Source organism: Parasteatoda tepidariorum, chromosome 6 (assembly GCF_043381705.1).
Source record: "Parasteatoda tepidariorum isolate YZ-2023 chromosome 6, CAS_Ptep_4.0, whole genome shotgun sequence".
NCBI lineage: Eukaryota > Metazoa > Arthropoda > Arachnida > Araneae > Theridiidae > Parasteatoda > Parasteatoda tepidariorum.
In genome coordinates, this window is record NC_092209.1 from 51,707,946 (window position 1) to 51,727,692 (window position 19,747).

The window sequence follows — 19,747 nt, forward strand, 5'->3', positions numbered from 1 at the left end:
TAGGAAGCGCGCTTTCTCGAATAGTCTCAGTTGCTTTTCAATAAAAACGCAGGTTCTCATGAAATTGAAAAAGAAAGCCTAATTTAACCACTTTTCCGTCGACCTTATTTAGTTATTACACGTGCTGTGTGATACAGGAAGTAAATATTTGTTGGCGATATTTATACAATTTGTGTTGGGAAATAAACATATTTTGGTGATTAATCTTTTTTTCAAAGATGCTCTTGTCTGCTTTTGTGTGCACTAACGGGAAAAAATTCTGAATTTAGATTTTTGTTATGTCTATTATTAGCTTAATTTAAGGGGCTGTCTTCTAGTATGAGACCTATTTTTTTTACGAGTCAAAAGGGTGGAAGACGGAGAGGGGTATTCTAAATATGTTTTAATTACATTGAATTTTTATAAAACTTGGAACACGGAGAAAAAAATTCTGGTTATGGTAAGGTAATGCATGGCAAGGATATTTCTTGTAAGAAAAACCATGATTCTGGCTATAAAAACCAAAGTATACGGCATTTCAGCAATTTATTTGGAAATTTTTCCATGTAACGGCTTTCCTGAAATTCAAGTTTTCAAAATTACAGTTCCTATTACCTCACAATTAGTAAAAAAATGCAAAACTGAAAGGAAAATTTAAGCGAATAAATGGCTTTTATGCTAGGCTCTAAGGTATCATGATAAAAAAATGCTGAATTTTATCACATTAACCAAATTTTATCACTTATTATAAAGCCATATTTTATGATTAATTTTGCTAAAATCATTACAAAAACTCTTCGGTTAAAATTATCGAGATTTTTGGTGTTCCCATAGAGGTAGAAATTATGCACGGTAAATATTACCATATTCTGGTAGTTTTGACCATAATTTTTTCTCCCTCAGAGCAATATCTTTCGAAACTTACAAAATGCAAAAACAGCGCTGATCTGATTAAAAGATGTATCGCTAGTGTAATTCTAGAGTTTTAATTGATTTTTCTGACATAATTATACCAATAAAATTTTGAAATTAGCATTTTTAAAATTTTTTTAAATATTATATAGTTGCTTGTTTTCAAATTTTTGTTAAATATCTTTGTTTTCGTGTAAGTTACACTTAGAAATATTTTTAGCATCATCTAAATCGTTTTCTTATAACTTTTTAGACAATAAAAGAAAATTGAAAAAAAAAAAACATAAAGTAGAGAGATATACAGTTATATAATATTTTTGATTACATCACATTTAATGCATAAAAAAAAAATAGAGTTTATATATCTTTTTATTAAATAGTTTTGGGTTTTAAAAGCTAAGATTGTTTGTTACCTACATTTTAATATTTAAATTTTATAATGTTAATGGCATTAATTTACAAAATTTTTCCTGTTTAAAATTAAAAAAAAAAAAAAATGTAGGGGAACCATCCCCTCTGCAAAGAATCAAAATTGAGATGGCATGTCTTCGGATCCTCAGAGATATTCCCCAGACCGCCGCCAATAGCCCATTGCGCAGCTCTAGTGCGACGTATATAAAATACCGACCTACCTTGTAATTCATATAAAATTGCTGCTAAGCGAGAACTATGTAGGGTTGAAGTTGCAATACATCAAGGTAGAAACCATAACTTTTCAATTGTTATTATCAAAATTCAGTATTTTATTATATTTTTAAAGGTTATAAAAAAAAATTAGCATAGAAAAGCACTTCAATAGCAACATGTTCATTTGTGCAGTCTAAGAATTTATTTAAGTAAACTATTTTTTTCAAAAACTCTAAACATAATCGTTACGGGCAAATTCTCGGATTATGGGTCGGGATGGTTAAGTATATGACAGATGCGACTTTTCAGAAATATCTCTCGATTTATAAAATTAAACGATGAAGTTGTTTATAAAAAATCTAAATTCAAACAACAACAAAAATTCAATCAATCCTTAATATCACTACCGCAACGTTATGGTACCATGACAACCTTATGAAGGCAGAATAGATTTCAAAGGGAAGCATTGACCAACCCTGGGCTGTTAAACTGTGATTAAGAGGCATTTTTACTAAAATATGCAGTTACTAAGAGGCGTATACGAACTTCTGTTAACAAGGAGCTTAAAAAAATCATTGCTTGTGCTCAATAATTTAGTAATATTCTACATATAAATAAAAAAAAAAGCTTGTCAAGCTGCTTTTCAATCCCTCATGTGCTACTGTTACTACTGCCACTGATATATAGTATAAGAAATATTACCCATATATTCACATTCTTGAAAAAAAAAAATTTTTAAGAGACATTTAATATAAGTTGATTTTAAAAACAACTTTTTTCTCTTTTGTCCATTTTTATAGTGGTTGATGCTTGGGGTAAGCCAGGAGCTGGAATGTTCGAAGGAAACCTTGGTCACATTGGGGACTATGACGAATGTATCAACTTAGAAATGCCAGACATGAAAGACCCGGATGGAAATGAACAGAGAGGAATGTACTGTCTATCCACCTTTGTACCTCTTCTTCCCAAAAAACCGCAACTTTATACTCTCTTCCACAAAATTCATGAATTGGAACCGATTGTGAGGAAAAATACTGTAAGTATAAGGGGACAGCTTACGTTTGAAAGAAGTAAACTGTTATTTACATCTATAATGTAACATTTACAATTCAATATTATGATTTTACAAAGATTTGATCTTATTGAAAATTATGGTTACAGTTACAGGAAAGAATTTTCTCACAAAAATTTGATGCGTTGATAAAACTGAATTTCGGTGTTTCCTTTTCTTTTTGAATCTTATGACGATTTCAAAAAGATTATCATTTGTTTTTTAAAATCAAAAGATATACCTAAATGGTACACGAGGAAAAATTATCAAATTTTTTACTTTATGTTATGTTTAGATAAATGTATGGGCAGTTTTCTAATTTTGCCTTTTTTTTTTGTCCTATTTAATTAAAGTACGTTTAAAAGTTAACTTTTGCACAAAGACAATATTTATTGTATTCCCCTGTTTTTTTATGCTTCGTATGAATTGCTGCTGAATGAAAAATATTTATTGCTGAAAACTTTATCTTATTCAATTAACTTTTAAAGAGACACCAAGTTGAACCTTATTATCGTGCCAATTTTTACTTTAAAATTGCTCACATGACAAATTGGCCTAATTTAATTTAAATATATCTAGACTAAGTTTGGTGTTATTGTTTTTTTTATATTAAATAATGCTATTATATCAAATGCTATTATATCTAACGATTAGTTATCTAAGAGAAAAAAGAATTCGTAAAAAATTAAATCAAATCGAACAATGGAATTAAGATTGAAATAAAATGGATAAACAAATAAATGGAAATTAAAGATAAGTAAAACTTTGTAATATTCATGTTATTTTCAACTAAGGCAAAATAAAAACCAATGTTTTTTCACCTTAAAAAATCAGGTGTCAGTAAGTTAAGAAATTTTTCTTAATGTGTAATTTTTATTATATATTTTAAGTAATAAAATAATTAGATTCTTTGTTTCTACTTACTTTTTTAGCTAATTCCTAAATAAATATTAATCTTTAGTTAAACACGCTTCATAAATGGGTGCAAAGATACTTTTATTCATGAAATTATTTCACATATACGGAGCAATTCTTCACCAGACGTAAGAATAACATTAAAAACAACACATGTTTGACTGACTGTCTCTTATAATTTGGGAGTCCAAAACCGAAATTTTGTCAAAAAGTAAGACGCGTTTGTTTTGAGAAAATGCAATTTTTGTACTTTTTTTTAACCTGAATTTTATCTGCATAAAATAATTAGCAAATCTTTGGTGAGTGCGTAAAATAATGAAGTAGTAAAAATGCAGTGGTCATTCGTAATGAGTGTAATGAAATAATAGTCTTTCTTAGTAAAAAAAAAAAAAAAACTAGGAGGCAAAGTCCCCTATTCGCTGCCGCTCTCAATCCCGATGATTGCGTCGCAATAATTGTTTGTTTCTTGACAAAAAGCAGCTTTTCTCAATGAAAGTTAAAATTATTCACTTAAAGTATATAAACTAAAAAGAATTATGTTTGCTTCTGCTTGTGCCCCCCTTTCCACGTCCAAATATTTTCCCTGTGATTCTATTAAATTCTATTTGTGAACAAAAGTACTTTTTCTAAGCAATCAATTTTTTAGAAATAATATTTAAAATTAAAAGCATTCAACAAATTTCGTGAGTTCTCAACTATAGTTTAATATTTTAGCTTACCAAACGGACGGAAATATTAAATACAATTCTTGCATGCATCATACACCGAAGAGCCATTACATTATGACCACCCTGCTAATAACATGTAGGACCACCTTTAGCCCTCAAAACTGCTAGCAGCCGCCGTTGCATTGATTCCACAAGGTGCTGATAGGTAGTCGGAGGTTTCTGGTACCAAGCGCTCACGAACTGGTCCTGCAATTCCCTCACATTGCGAGGGGGTAGCGTGGCAGCACGAATTTGGTTTTCCAAGTAGGACCACAAATGCTCTATTGGATTAAGGTCAGGTGAATTTGGGGGCCAAGACATGACTTGAAAGTCACTGGAATGTTCCTCGAACCAATCCATGACGATTCACCCCTTATGACATGGTGCATTATCCTGTTGGTAAACATCATGCTCCGCAGGAAAAACTGTTGCCATGAATGGATGAACCTGGTTTGCAACTATGTTCAAGTAACTTACAGACGTCAGGGATTGTTCTATGAGGATTATGGTTCCTAATGTGCAACCTGAAAACATTGTTCCTGAGCGAGAAACCATAAAAACCTGGGCGAGCCCATTGTTATAGATGGGGGGGGGGGGTCATAATGTAATGGCTCTTCGGTTATTTTGCATAAGTTCTAAATAACTTAACGAATCTCTTTACCTGTAATTTATAATAGTATATTGATGGCCGCGATGGTTCAGGGGATAGAGCGTTCGCCTTCCAATAAGGCGAACCGGGTTCGAATCCCAGTCGATACGAATCCGGCTTGCAACGACCATAGTGCTGCCGTGAAATATCCTCAGTGGTAGATGGATCATGGGTTAGGGTCCCCTTGCCGTCAGGCTAACCGTGGGAGGTTCTCGTGGTCTTCCTATCCATGTAACGCAAATGCGGCTCCGTCAAAAAATCCTCCACGAAGGCAAATTTCTCCCAATACTCGATTCAGGAGTTCCATTGTCTTCTGGAATGGGTTCAAAATTACAAGGCTACGGAATTGAATATTAGTAGCCGTAAATCCAAAATTGGGTCGGCTGTTCAACGACGGATGTAAGACAAAATAATATATTGATGGAAATTACACAAAAAATAATAATTGTAAAAAGGTTAATAAGATCAGACACCGATATAAATAACTTTATCTTAAAATGTAGCTTAGAATTACGCCATAATAAAAACTCTTAATTTAGAAAACAATTAAAATAAAAAACGTAATAATTGCACCACATGTACAAATACCCTTAAACTAGAAATGCAAAAATGTTTATGGGAAAGCAATACCATTATGAATTTTTTTAATTTTATGCTGATGGCAAACAAAACATATGGAAATCAATGTCGGAAAACCATGTGATTTTCCAGCCAATTAAAATGCACCGACAACAATGGTTAGACCATTGTGTTACACCTTTATGATTTTATGTTACGAGAAAATCGACCTTTAAGTCAAAATCTATTCAGGGATTAATTTTCTTTATTTACACTTTGAGTTTGCTTATTTTACGGGGATGATGTACTAGTACCTTTAGAACTCGAGGGAAAGTTAACAGTGATCACCTTAGCATTTTTTAATACTGATCCATCGTAATAAAATCATGATTTCCCAATATCAAAATTAATTAATTCGAATGCTCTTATTTCTTACTATTATATTCCTCCTATAGAGTTTCGGCTACAATGCCCAGAATGCACATTGGTTTTATTTCTTGGAACTAAGAATGGGCCTATGCATGCCGAGCGCATGCACAAAAGACGATGTATTGAGCATTGCTGAGCAAAGTAAGCATATTTTACATTTTATACTAATGAGTTCGTTTCAAAATCCATCTTTTTTGCATGCATTAAATTTAAACAAATAATTAAACTAAAGTTAAGCATACATTCAAGATGTATACTTAATAATAGCATACTTAATAATTTGTAACACAAGTGTAGTATACTACACTTGCGTTACAAATAAACTTACATTTATTATCTTTTATCCTGATTTGAATCTTAGCATTAATCTTACTTGTATAATGTTTTTTTCTCCTGCGCTACTCAGGTATAAAAATATATGAATTTAATTTCATCACTATTTTGCTGCTATTTATAGTAACTTGGTAATTGGAAGAACTCAAAACCGAATACAAAATGCTTTATTTTCATTTTATATTTAGAACAGGTGTTTTATAACTACAGCCTTTTATATACATTTTTAAAATTTTATCAAAAATAAATTCATCAGAGATTATTAAATAGTATTAAAATGAGCAAATTATTTTCATAACAAAGAAAAATTAAAAAAAATTGGGTAATTAATATTGAGGTTATTTAGAGGGATGGTAGTATTAAAGATACCAAAACCAGTTTATTTTTAAGGTGAAAGTGAAAGGCGTTCTTAATAACTGTAATATTCTATTGTTTCAACCGTAAGAATTTTTCTTCTCTCATTCAAAAATGAATTTAATACTTCCTTTAATATCTGAATTCTAACAAAAATATTTTACACGGGTTTAAAACACATCCATTTTGGGTATGAAATTCAAACTGTTTCATGATCTAAACCATTGGTATACATTTTTAAGATCCTTTCTAAAACTTGAATCAAAAAAGTACATCACACGATTAAATATATAATCTAATGAAAAATAAAAACATTATCGGAATCTAATGAACCACTAGTGAGAAAGTTAGAGTGAAAATAAACAAAACAAGTTTGAATGTCCGAGAAAGTTGGAATCGTTTTTAATATCGATTTTCAAGCACCTCTATATTTTTCCGTAATCAAACACATTTTTTATCATTTTCGCTCCGCTTTTGTTGGCTGTGCTTCGTTAGATTTCCATATTTTGTTTCTTCTTCTCTTAAAATAGTAATTTGCAAGCCCTAACCTTCAACGTTTTGATTTCAATTTTGAAATTTACACTGTCAGAATCATTCGCAAAGTATGAAAAAATTAATGAAAATCAAGCTTTATTTAATTTTTTCTTAAAAACAAATAGTGTAGAAATTCAAAAAAAAAAAAAAAACAGTGAGTTCTGTTATTTTTTTAATATTCCATTCAAGTTTTTTTCTATATCTAATTAGAAAAGAAGTTTTGTATCAGTTACATGTATCAATGAATTTCAAAATGCAACTTTTGTATTTAATTTATGAGCTGTTTGATCTATAGTGAGCATTATTTTTTATTTATAAAAATAAAATGTTAATAAAATTTAAAAGCAAAGCAAAGGTTCTAAATTGCTGGATTTAAAGGGGGTATAAATATCTCTTGATAGTCTTAGTGGTATACTTTTTAAACTTCATTTTTGACAAAAATTTTAAAAAAAAATGCTTTAACACGTTGAATGCTATGGGGGTCACCGGTGACCGACGAAGCCAAGATTATTAGAAACACATAAGTAGAGTAAAATTTTAATCTTTTTAATTTTTTTATTATTATCGTTACTAAAATGGTTTGAAGAAATTAATGCAATACATACTGAGAAAATCATTTTGGCCAGACGGACAAACCATGTAAAATTAACATGGCATTCAGCGTGTTAAAAGCAGTCAATGTTCATCATCCTGTATGAAATATATGAGAGAAGTTTCCATTGAATTTTCTACAATTATCTCGAAACACAATCATGAATTTAATTTTCGGAAAAATAGAGTGACAATTTTTAGAGATCGCGGCAAAATAATTGCAAAATTATAATAAGAGTTAATTTCTGTGTGTAATATATGTTTGCGTGTCTCCAATTTCAAGTTTTCGTCACACTATTTTCAATAAAATTTTAATTTTGCAGTACCCAAGCACATGAATATCAAAGGAACAGTAAAAATGCCCACTTGTGAAACTAAACAGCCTTTTACTTTAAGCAATGAGCAGATGGCAGTAGTGTAAGTACCTTTTATATACTAAATTTATATTTTAAAATTGATGTGATTTAACTCAAAGTTATACACGCTTCAAAATCTATTTAGTTGTTCATTAAAACCTTTTTTATTATTCACAGAGCTGTTATAGCACTATTTCTTGTGTTAATGATTATTGGAACAACTTTAGATGTTATCACGATTTTGCGCCAAGGAAATGATCCTGAACCTTTATCAGTTACAAAAAGTAAGTCTATTTTTTCGTTGTATTTTTTTTTTAAATTTAAGGCTGCTATTTCCTAATGACAGATGGCACGAATCTCTATTCATATTTTTGTAAAAGAAATGTATTATAGTTCGAAAAAAAGGAAAGCAACGTGAAATTATAAATATATTTGAGTAAATTTGCATAAAAGTTTCGATGCTGTTAAGAAGCCACTTTTGCATAGCTTAGTAAAATGCAGAATAAAATGGTAAATAAACAATTATAATAACCTTTAACATTATTTTTTATTATTTCTTCTTGCCGCTAGTTGTAATATTTCGACGAGAATTTGTATTATTTTTTAACTCTTTCAATTAATTAGAATATTTTTAACCACTTTCAAATGATTAGGATATCACTTCATCAATTGAAATTTATTAGGATAACTTTTTACTGTTTCTTTTTATGTTTTGGCGAAGAAACATTACAACTACGATATCTAACTACTTTTAGTTTGTTAAGATGGTTTTTTATCAAATGTTGTAATATTTTAGTGGTGTAGCATAACAACAATTGAAACCTCTTTTAATTACTTTCAGTTCACGAAGATTGCTGTTTACAAATTGTTGTAATGTTTTAGTAGTGTAGCATAACAACAATTAAAACATCTTTTAATTACTTTTAGTTTGTTAAGATGACTTTTTACTCTCTAGTTGTAATATTTTGGCGATGAAGCATTTTAACAATTTAGTCACTTAAATAAAACGCACTTTTTAATGCCATTAAATTTATTAACATAGCTTTTTATAGTTTACTGAATAGTTTCGGTGAAGTAAGAATACAGCAATTATATAATATTTTAACTTCTCAGTTTATTAGGATATCTTTCTTTCACTTGTTATAATATTTTAGCAATTAAATATTGTAGTGTTTTTAACCTTTTTAAATTGTTGTAATGTTTCTCCTCCATTTAATTCTGATGCTCCAAGATAATACACCATTGTTGCATCAAAACTTGCATGCAACCTCATTTAAATAAATGTGGTAATTTACGCTGATTTTTGTTTTCATTTATCATCATCTCAAAGTTTTATTCTTATTTAAGAAGAGTTGAAACTATGTTAAAAAGTTTAAGAAGAGTAAACGGCTTTTATTATGCTTTACTCAATTTAAACCTTTTTATCAACCCCCCCTCCCCTGCTCCAAATTTTTTTTGTCTCATTTAATGTATCAAGTTCAATAAAAAATCTTAAATAATGCATAAAAATAGATATAAAAAGAGTGTCCCAAAATTAACAAAATATTTGAATGAAATAGAACATTAATTATTTTGAGATGGCAAAAAAAGAGAAAGTTATTAGACAGCTGATAGTTAAGGGTTAGCAGAAATGCAGCACTGTAACAATAAACGTGTTTTCAATGCTGAAAACCCATGAAACAATCCAATTTCTGCATAAGACATTTCCTAGTCATGTAGTACTCTCGTGTTACGGTGATCAGAATCGGCCCCAGATCAGATCGGAATCAGACTTGTGATTCACCATTAAATTTAGTTCTGTGGAGTTTCTTTTCATGGAGCTATTAGTAGTCAAAGCTGCATGTTAACAATCCCACATCCTTCTGAGGAGTGAAGAATGAGATTTAACGCTACATCAATGAAATTTAGCTTGAATAATACAAAATGGTCATGGAAAATTTCAACAAAAGAGGGTGCATGTGCCAGAAAAGCCGTGGAGATCATTTGACAATGTGCTATTTCATCCCTATTCTTTGTACTTTATTTTTCAATTAATAAATATATATAATTTTAATAAAACTTTGTTTCAATTTTTTGTACTATCACATTTTACATAGTATTGCATTAAAAACCTTCCTATAAATTAAACTTGTTTTGCAATGACATGCATTATTTAAAATACTTATTAATGCTTATAAATAATTTATTTCTTCAAATCTATGAGCGTCAATATCAAATTATTCTTATTCAATTAAATAATTCTTCAAGTATCTTGTTTGTATTAAGATCTTTTCTTTGCTTTTTTAGAAACTTATTACAAAGCCCTGGTATGCTTCTCGGTCTACACAAATTACTTGAAGCTGATCAACGTCGACCAAAAAGAAGACAGCAAGCATTTGGCAGCAGTGAATGGCGTTCGATACATAACTGTTACCTGGGTTATTGTTGGACACTCCTACCTCTATGCTGATTACAATCAAATGAGTTGGTTTCTTTTCTTCATAAAAATATAAGTACTTAAAAACTCATATTTATTCCCTGGGAAATTAATCAATAACAAAATTTGGCATGTATGAAATGTTATTGTAAGTATAATCTCTTGACAAAATAAGAGATTCAGTTTAATTATATCAGTGCTCTTTCTGCTTGAGATTGTGTTCCATGAAATTTTGTTAACGAGACTCTATATCATGGTATGTTGGTTGAGTTAGATTGATATTCTGTCAGACGATTAAGACACTGCCAGATAAAAGTTTTGTTTTGTTCGCGTGATGTTTTGACTCGCGATGTTTTGTTTTGGTTAGCACGGCATGTTGCCTGAGTTAGATTGAGATTCTGCCCCACGATTAAGACACTGCCAGATAAAAGTTTTGTTTTGTTCGCGTGATGTTTTGACTCACGATGTTTTGTTTTGGTTAGTTTATATCCCAGGATATCTAATTCTTGCTAAGACATATCTATGTTAGTGTTACTTTCTGTCCCCACAATGTTTCGTCTCAAGAGGATTTTACCCCGCATATTGTATTTGTATATCTCTCCGGTTTTATACTGGTCAGTTTATGTCCCAGGATATTTTGCTCTTGTTAAAATATATCCATGATGCTTGTGTTACTTTCTGTACCTACGATGTTTCGTCTCAAGAGGATTTTGCCTTGAATATTTTAATTATATATCCCTCAGGTTTCGTCCTGCTTGGATTGTGTCCTAAGATATTTTGCTCTTATTGAAATATATCTATGAAGTTTGAGTGACTTTCTGTCCCTACGATGTTTCGTCTCAAGTGGATTTTGTCCCGTTTATTTTAATTGTATATCTTTCCGTATTGTATTTTTGTCATTGATTGATACTATTTATGCATTTGATAAATTATTTAAAAAATATATATAATATTTGAAGGAGGGATTTATTGTGCAGAATAAAAAATAGAGGTGGCAGTTTAGATTATTTTATGGATTATCGGCAAAATTCATTTATTCACGGTGATGACACTACCCAATCCAAAAGTAATCTAGATATCTATTGTATTTTAGAATTTCATATTTCTTAATGTTAACAATATGTTGCGTTTCCTTTCCTTGTTTGTTACAGATCAAGCAATGCGACTGTCAGGTTTGCCACCAAATTTCGCCTTCCAGATTATTGCCAATGCCATGCTTACAGTGGATACTTTCATAATGATGAGGTACGTTGCACCTAACACTATAAAACTCTCACTTTCTAATCACATCAGTAAATTCAAACAAATTTTACTTAAAGACTTATTAATTTTCGAAGCAATTATTTATAATTTGGATTGTAAATTTTAATTTCCACATTGTTATGAATGTTTAATGTGGAAAAAATTTTGATACTTTTTAATCTTCATCCCTAAATATTATAATTTACATTATCAATGTAATAAAAAGAATTTGGTGTTTGAGAGATAACACAACAATTATGAGTCACCTTATATTATTTAATATACTGCATATCCTGTCTTTCAAATTATAAAGGCTTTTTTTATGATGATATTTATTGTAAGCATGTTGTAATTTTTTATGTAACACCAAATCTAATAAAAGTTCTTCCTGCTTTTGCTGTCGCATTTGCATTATTTTGATGAAACTGTCAATTATAGTGTACCATGCTAGTGAATAGATATTATTATCCGTCATATAGTATCATTCTGTAATGCATTGGTAGCCTGGGACATAATGATATAAACCTTATATTTCAAAAATATTACATATTTCAGCGGGATGCTCGTTACATATGGTGTTCTAAAGTCACAAGAAAAAAGAAAAGGCCTTAATATACCCATGTACATATTTCATCGCTTTTGGAGGTACGTTTTCTTAACAATCTTTCTCTAAACTCAACAATTAATCCTTTTATAATGTTTATGCGTGTTTTTGTCAAGTTAATTACAACTATTTTCTTTACTATTATATTAATTTTTTTTCATTGGCGGTTACAATAGTTAATACATTCAGATTTCTGACATTTATAATTACTTATGCTATAAATTTTATAGCTTGTGAAAAAGAAGATACAAAAAACAAATTTTTGATGAGGCAAATTTTATTCAGATACTTTTTTTTCTGCATTCCAAATAGTACTTCTTTTTCTAATAGTACAGGTGGAAATATCAATTATGAAAGTTAAAATTAGGGATTGTTATTCTCAAATTTTTCATTTTCTAATTCTAGTTTCCATTTTATTCTTATAGATATAATATTTTTTAACGCTTATTTTACTTAATTTAACAATGATTACATCTTATTTTTATTAAGAAAGATCTTAAAAAGCATTCTGCTAATAAGATTGGCAAAATTGCAGTTCTTATTTTTATTATTGAATTTCGCATTTAAATATTTTGCATTTTATAACTACAAAATGTGCAGTTACGTAATTTCTTGCAAATTTGTGCAATTGGAAAACAGAATATGGTAATATTACCGTCTGTCTGGTTCTATGAGAACTCCAAAAAGCACGGAAACTTTTATCAATGCTCTTTCTTAATGATTCTTGTAAAATTAGTAAAAAAATATTGTTTTTAAATATGCGACAAAATTTGTTAGGTGTGGTAAAATTTGGAATTTTTATCATGATGCCTTAGCATGGCATAAAAACCATTTATTCGGTTAAACTTATTTTTCAGTTTCATATCTTTTACTTTAATGAGTGGTAATAAAAACTGTAATATTGTAAAGCAGAATTTTCGGTGAAGCGTTATCATATAAACGGAAAAACTACCAAATGCCTAATTTAAAAACCATATATTTTTATTTTTATTATCAGAATGATGGCATCTTTTACCAGAAATGTCTTTATCATACAGCATTGTAATTTTCCAGATTTTTTTTTTAACCTATAGTGTGATTGTTTTAACCAGAATGGATTGAAACTTAGAAATCGCTAATTACTTTGATGTAATATTTTACAGGTTGACTCCCCCATATGCAATGACCATTGGATTTCTTATTTTAAGTCCTGTTCTTGGCTCAGGGCCAGTTTGGAAAGTTACTCTCGATCCTCTTATTGCCAATTGTAGAGCGAATTGGTGGACAAATCTTCTCTACGTGAACAACTACGTCAATACTTATGATTTTGTAAGTAAAAAGAAATTTTGGTGCTACACAATGTCAGTTGATGTCAAACATTCATAAAGTCTTAATATTGTTTGAATGCATAACTGCCAGTTTACAACATCAGTAATTTTTTTTTAAGTAACAGCACAACATTTTAATACTTATTAACTCAAATTAACGCATTCCAAACTTAGTTCTGACATCTGAAGTGTCATATCATTATTTCTTTGCATAGTTTACCTTAATAGTAATTCGTTCTACTTAGTTTGCTTCATCAGTAAGTTTTTTGAAGTAACAGTGCAATTTTTCAATACACTAATTAAAATTACAAATTTTATAAAAGGCGAATAGGTCTGGAAGCTTAAATGTTATAACATCTTAATTCCTCTACAAAATTCAACTTAAGCATAATCAACTCTTTCTACTTAGTTTACTTCCTCAGTACGTTTTTTTAAAGTAACAGTGCAATTTTTCAATACTAATTAATGCAAATTAACACTACATTCTTTATAAAAAGTCGACAGTTCAAATGTCACAATACCTTAATTTTTTCTCAAAGTTTTCCAAAAAATAGTTCATTCTTTCTATCGAATTTACATTATTAGTAATTTTATTAAGTAACAGTGCAATCTTTTAGTACTTATTACGCCAATTAACCCTCTAAACTTTATAAAAATACTAATAGTTCTGACAGCTTAAATGTCTTATCATTATTTCATTACATAGTTTACCTTAATAGTTAACTCTTTCTACTTCATTTACATTATCAATATTATTTTTTAAATTAACAATGAAGTTTAAAATATTTATTAAAGCTAATTAACACTACAAAATTAAGAAGACTAATAGTTCTGACAGCTCAAGTGCCCTAATATCTTAATTTCTTCACAAAATTTAACTTAAAAGTATGTGTTTAGGAAAAATTGATTCAACATAAAACCTTAATATCGGCACATAGGAATGACTCTGGGGACACCTATATACCATAATATACTGCCATAATATGGACACCAATTGTGCAAATTTGTAACAACATGAAAATTTCTTAAATTGAATTATGTTTCCATTTAATTTGAATTATACTGTCACATAACCAACTAAAGATGGTTTAGTTTGCACTATTATGTAGTTCAGCTTTGCACCTTATTTAAGTTGCAGTAAATTTAAACCGCATTATAGTTCAATATGTTCTTCAATCTTTGATCGTGTAGAATATTATCTATTTGAACAACGATCAATAAAAAAAAAATTTTCATATGTAGCAATTCGATTGTTTTAGTTGTATACAATAAAAAAACAAAATATTTTGTTTATTAACTTTGACTTTGACTTGCAGTGTTTGGAACATACTTGGTATCTAGGAGTGGACATGCAATTACATATTTTGGGTCTCTGTGTACTTTTGCCATTGATAAGGTAATTAATTACTTTTTTATTTAGCTAATTTTCTTTTAAGCATTTTTCAATTGTTGATCATACCAGGGGCGCTAATTTATTAACAAATAAATACAGTCAAAACATGTAGAATTCGATGTTTTGACGTTATTTATTATTAGCTAAATTTTTTCAATATTTCTTAACTGTAAAAAGTGTTGGGTAATGCATAGCTAGTTTTAAAAAGGTCCAGGTGTCAAAATTTTAAAATGATTTAAATCATTAAGTTTTTTTATTTGAAAAGTCAAAACACCTGTTGAGCAAACATTTTAAATTAAACAATTAAATTTGTCATACATTAAAAAAAATTTATCACTGTTACAACGCTGTGTTTTACGAAACTATAAAAACAACTAGGAATTAAGTTAAAATATGAATGCGATTATGAATATTCTTGTATTGAAGTAAAGGAATTTAATTTTATTGCTCAAAATGCGAAAAAGGATTAAATCAATTATGTTATCAGCTTAATAATGTTTACTTATTTAATATCGCATGCAGTTTTAAGAAAGTGCGCAATAATCTGCACATTTTTGTAAATTATTAGAGTTTTAGAAAATTAAACTGACCTGACTAATCTGTTTTTTTAATTTTGTAATATTGCTCTACATTTAAAGCAGAAAAGCATTTTGAATCTTGACATATAGAAAACAATTATAAGAACATATTAACAGGGAATTAAAATTTAAAATAAAATTGAACAAATGTTTAGAATAAAAGAAATTGTACTTAATAACATAAGAATTTTCTGCTTTTTTTTAAAACTAGCTATATGAATTCATATTGCACATTAATACATAATTATCATATATGGCGTGTTAATTGCTTTTAATATTCTTTTTATCTTCATTAAGATGTTTTATTATCAGTATAAATTCTCCTTCATAGATGGCCAAAACTTGCAGCAGTAGTTGGTGTTGTGCTGACAGTTGGAATGTGTGCAATTGCAGCGATTGTCAATCTTATTCACGATTTACCACCAAGCCCACTCGGACTTTTCCCTGATCCAGAGTAAGTGACGTAGTATTTATTTTTTTTACTGTACACGTGAAATGTATGTACTTTATTTCCCTCGCACTAGTGTTGCACAATGAGCTTTTGGCGACGGTGTGGGAAGCATGCCTGAGGATAATCGGAAGACATACCATCACAATTGAAGATCGTTAAAGATCAAAGGAGGAAGAAAGGTTTATGAAAGCTGATTCTGAGATGAAACGAAATTGCTGGGGAATAGGAAACATTCTTCTACGGCAAGGCTCTTCTTCACTGTGTAAAAACTCTCGGAGAGAACTGAATTTTTACTTTTTTGATTTGTAGTAATCCTCAAAGTATTTTTAACTATGCTGCTAGTGAAACAATCACATACTCTAATTAACCAATACAGAAACATAAAACAATCGCATAGTATCAGAACAACAACAAAAAAAATCACAATTATGGAACGAAAATGTTTGTACAGCAAAGTTACTAGTTTATATTCATTAAAAAGTACAGTGCCAGCAATCGTTTGGCTGTATGTTGTAATTGCAAACTTTTTCTCTAAATTAAGTGTAAAATATACTTCACTAAGTATGGCCAAAATTACCAGAATAAGGTTAAATTTACTGTGTTGAGCCGCGATGGCTCAGGGGATAGAAAGTTCGCCTTCCAATGAGGCGAACCGGGTTCGAATACCTGTCGATACGAATTCCGCATCCGGCTCGCACCGCCCACAGTGCTGACGTGAAATATCCTCAGTGGTAGGCGGATCATGAGTTAGAGTCCCCTTGCCGTCAAGCTAACCGTGGGAGGTTCTCGTGGTCTTCCTCTCCATGTAACGCAAATGCGGGTTAGCTCCATCAAAAAGTCCTCCACGAAGGCAAATTTCTCCCGATACTCGATCCAGGAGTTCCCTTCTCTTCTGGATTGGGTTCAAAATTACAAGGCTACGGAGTTGAACATTAGTAGTCGTAAGGTCGTAGGTAGTAGGGTCGTAGTAGGTAGTAGGTAGTAGTAGGGTATTAGTAGTAGGGTCGGCTGTTCAACGACGGTTATAAAATAAAAAATAAAATTTACTGTGTTCCTGGCTCTATCGAAACACTAAAAAGCTCGGTAATTTTTTCCTAAGCGCTATGATAATGATTTTGATAAAATTAAAAATAAAATATGGTATTATAATGCGTGTTTTTATTAAATGTTGTAAAATTTGGTAATTTTATCATGATACTGAAACCATTTATTCTGTTAAATTTACCTTTGAGCTTTGTATTTTTGTGTGGTATTAAAAACTATAATTTTGAAAACCAGAATTTCCGGTAAATCGCTACCATAAAATGGAGAAAATACCAAATGAAGGGCTTAAATACAGTATAATTTGATTTTTATTACTAGAATTAGTGTTATAGTCATTTTACGAGAATTTTTTTTCTGTGTTTAATGTACTTATTTTTCTATTTAGTGATCGAATCTACGTAGAGGTACCAAATTATTTCAAGCCTTATGGTCACGCAGCTCCATACTTTGTTGGAATGTTATTAGGATATATCCTCATCAAGAAACCTAAGATTGTTATTCCTAGAGTAAGAAATATTATTCCAAACTTAATTATTAACATTATTTGAATGATATATAATTTATGACGAAAAGCGAATTCTCAAACACATAACAAAATTGTTTCCTCAACTCGGAACTTCACTGCAGTGTTCACTGCCGACTGTTTGTACGGTGGTCAAGGAGTTGAAATCATGCCAGAAGGATCCCAGGTTCTAGTCTCGATTTGAGTATGGATGTAATTTTTATAGATGTAAATTTTACAATATAACATCTATAAAATCTAGATCAAAATATAATTACATCTATAAATATTAAATCGAAAAAAAGAATTGAATGGCGAAATGTTTTTGTTTTTTTACTTTTGACGAAATTACTTACTCGACGGGGAGACGATAGTTATTTCGTCACTTTAACGAAATTTTTGTGATATTTAAGTACAGTGTTCAGTTTCTTTTCACGGCATAGAACCTACGGGTTTGGTGTTATAAACAAATACAAAATAGATTTCAGCGACAATGACAGACAAAACACTGAGTCAACACAAAAGAAAAATGTAAAATATTGAACTTACCCTGTTATTGCACCTAGCCCTTCAATTTGAGTAGTTCCAACAAATCAAATTTTTAGCAAACTATAAAAAAATTAATCAATATATTAAAAAAGGAAATAATTTTTTTTTAAAAAACTATGATGCAATTTTAAGATTTAATTCTATTTACAGTCTCTAAGAATACTTGGTTGGCTCTTCTTTACCGCTTTGCAACTCTTCATAGTGTATATTGCCTACCCTTGGAACAATGAAAATGTTCCAGGACCAACTATTTCAGCCTTATATGCAGGAACCTCCAAACTCGTTTGGTCTTTAGGAATATTTTGGATGTTATTTACTTGCTGCACTGGAAATGGGGGTAAGTCATGCTTAGAAAATACTTTTCAGTTCAATTAAATTTTTATCCACAAAATCATTTTATTTGAAATATTTCCTCAACAAGCGCTTATAATCATTCAGATGGGCGGAAAACTGCTTCATCAAAAAATGTCATATTTTAAGCAAATTGATTGATGGATTAATAAAATTTAAAGACGAGTGTCTTTTTTAATAAATTAAAAATTATAAACGCAACCAAAATATGCATGAAAAAGTACGTAATACTGTTATAAAATTTTTAGTTAGATCTTGCGAAAATCATTAAAGTATTCAAACCGACCAATACGTGAAAAGCTGATTTAGAAAAAACGCCATTTTAAGTTGAACGAAATTCATTCCATCTATGTTTGAGTTAAATCATTATGCGCTGTATAATTAATATTAATTTGAGTTTGCGGCTTAAAATTTTAAGAATGTTTTTTTTCAAAAGTGCAGGCTAACAACGAAAATTTTTTCTTCTTCTTCTTCTTCTTAATGCTCTATTTCAACTAATGTGTAGAAAAGAAATCTGTGGAAATTTTGAAAACTCATTAAAAAGTCAAACAGTATAATTTGAAAACATAATAAGCATCATAGTGTGCTGTGCTCAAAATAAAAAACGAATTTTAACGAACAAAACTTAAACAAAATAAAAAACGAACTGAATAACTTTTGATATAGTGATCTGTTTTTTACGTTCTAAAATTCAATCCTAATGGTTCGTAACCATAAGCAACATGGTGCAAACGATATTTTAAATTATAAAATTCGACACAAAAAAGTACTTTATTGAAATAAGCTTAAATTTTTTCGACGAATTCATATTTCTGACCCTCAAAATAAGAGGGGAGGATAAAGCTGCAATTTGGAAAATACGTATTCTACCTCATTCACTCATGAAATGAAACTTAAAATAAATAAATAGTGTTAATCCAATAATTTTCCCTCAGGTATCGTAAATGATATACTTTCATGGAAGTTCTGGACTCCAATGGCTCGACTCTCATATGTTTTCTACCTCGTTCACCCATTAGTCATCTGGGTTCATGAAGCTTTTGGACATTCCAACATGTATACTAGTCACTACTTCTGGGTAATTATGCATTTATGTTGTACATTATTCAAACCAAATAACAAATAAAATAATTTAAATTTTTATTGCAAAATATGCACAAAATTCTAATACTCATCAAGATATATGGCTGCTGCTTTATTACCCATTGGCAAAATGGGTCCTGTTTTGGTTTTTATGGCGCGCACACTTTATTTGGGCGTCATTACACTTTTCAACTGTGTTTAAAGGCTTGGTTTCTTAGGACAGGACGCCGTC

The 19,747-nt window shown here is 29.9% G+C and overlaps 1 protein-coding gene across 2 annotated transcripts in view; it reads left to right on the forward strand.

Moving 5' to 3' along the window:
- Window positions 1-19,747, forward strand: part of LOC107446966 (nose resistant to fluoxetine protein 6) — a 69,349-nt gene that overhangs the window by 44,098 nt on the left and 5,504 nt on the right. For both annotated transcript variants that reach the window (XM_016061755.3, XM_016061756.3), the window contains exons 2-14: window positions 2,319-2,554; window positions 5,854-5,968; window positions 7,963-8,056; window positions 8,173-8,279; window positions 10,282-10,458; window positions 11,563-11,656; window positions 12,209-12,298; window positions 13,400-13,565; window positions 14,881-14,960; window positions 15,867-15,989; window positions 17,416-17,536; window positions 18,232-18,418; window positions 19,368-19,510. In XM_016061755.3, the coding sequence (XP_015917241.1) occupies window positions 2,319-2,554; window positions 5,854-5,968; window positions 7,963-8,056; window positions 8,173-8,279; window positions 10,282-10,458; window positions 11,563-11,656; window positions 12,209-12,298; window positions 13,400-13,565; window positions 14,881-14,960; window positions 15,867-15,989; window positions 17,416-17,536; window positions 18,232-18,418; window positions 19,368-19,510 (1,733 nt within the window). The remainder of the gene's footprint in view (window positions 1-2,318; window positions 2,555-5,853; window positions 5,969-7,962; window positions 8,057-8,172; window positions 8,280-10,281; window positions 10,459-11,562; window positions 11,657-12,208; window positions 12,299-13,399; window positions 13,566-14,880; window positions 14,961-15,866; window positions 15,990-17,415; window positions 17,537-18,231; window positions 18,419-19,367; window positions 19,511-19,747) is intronic.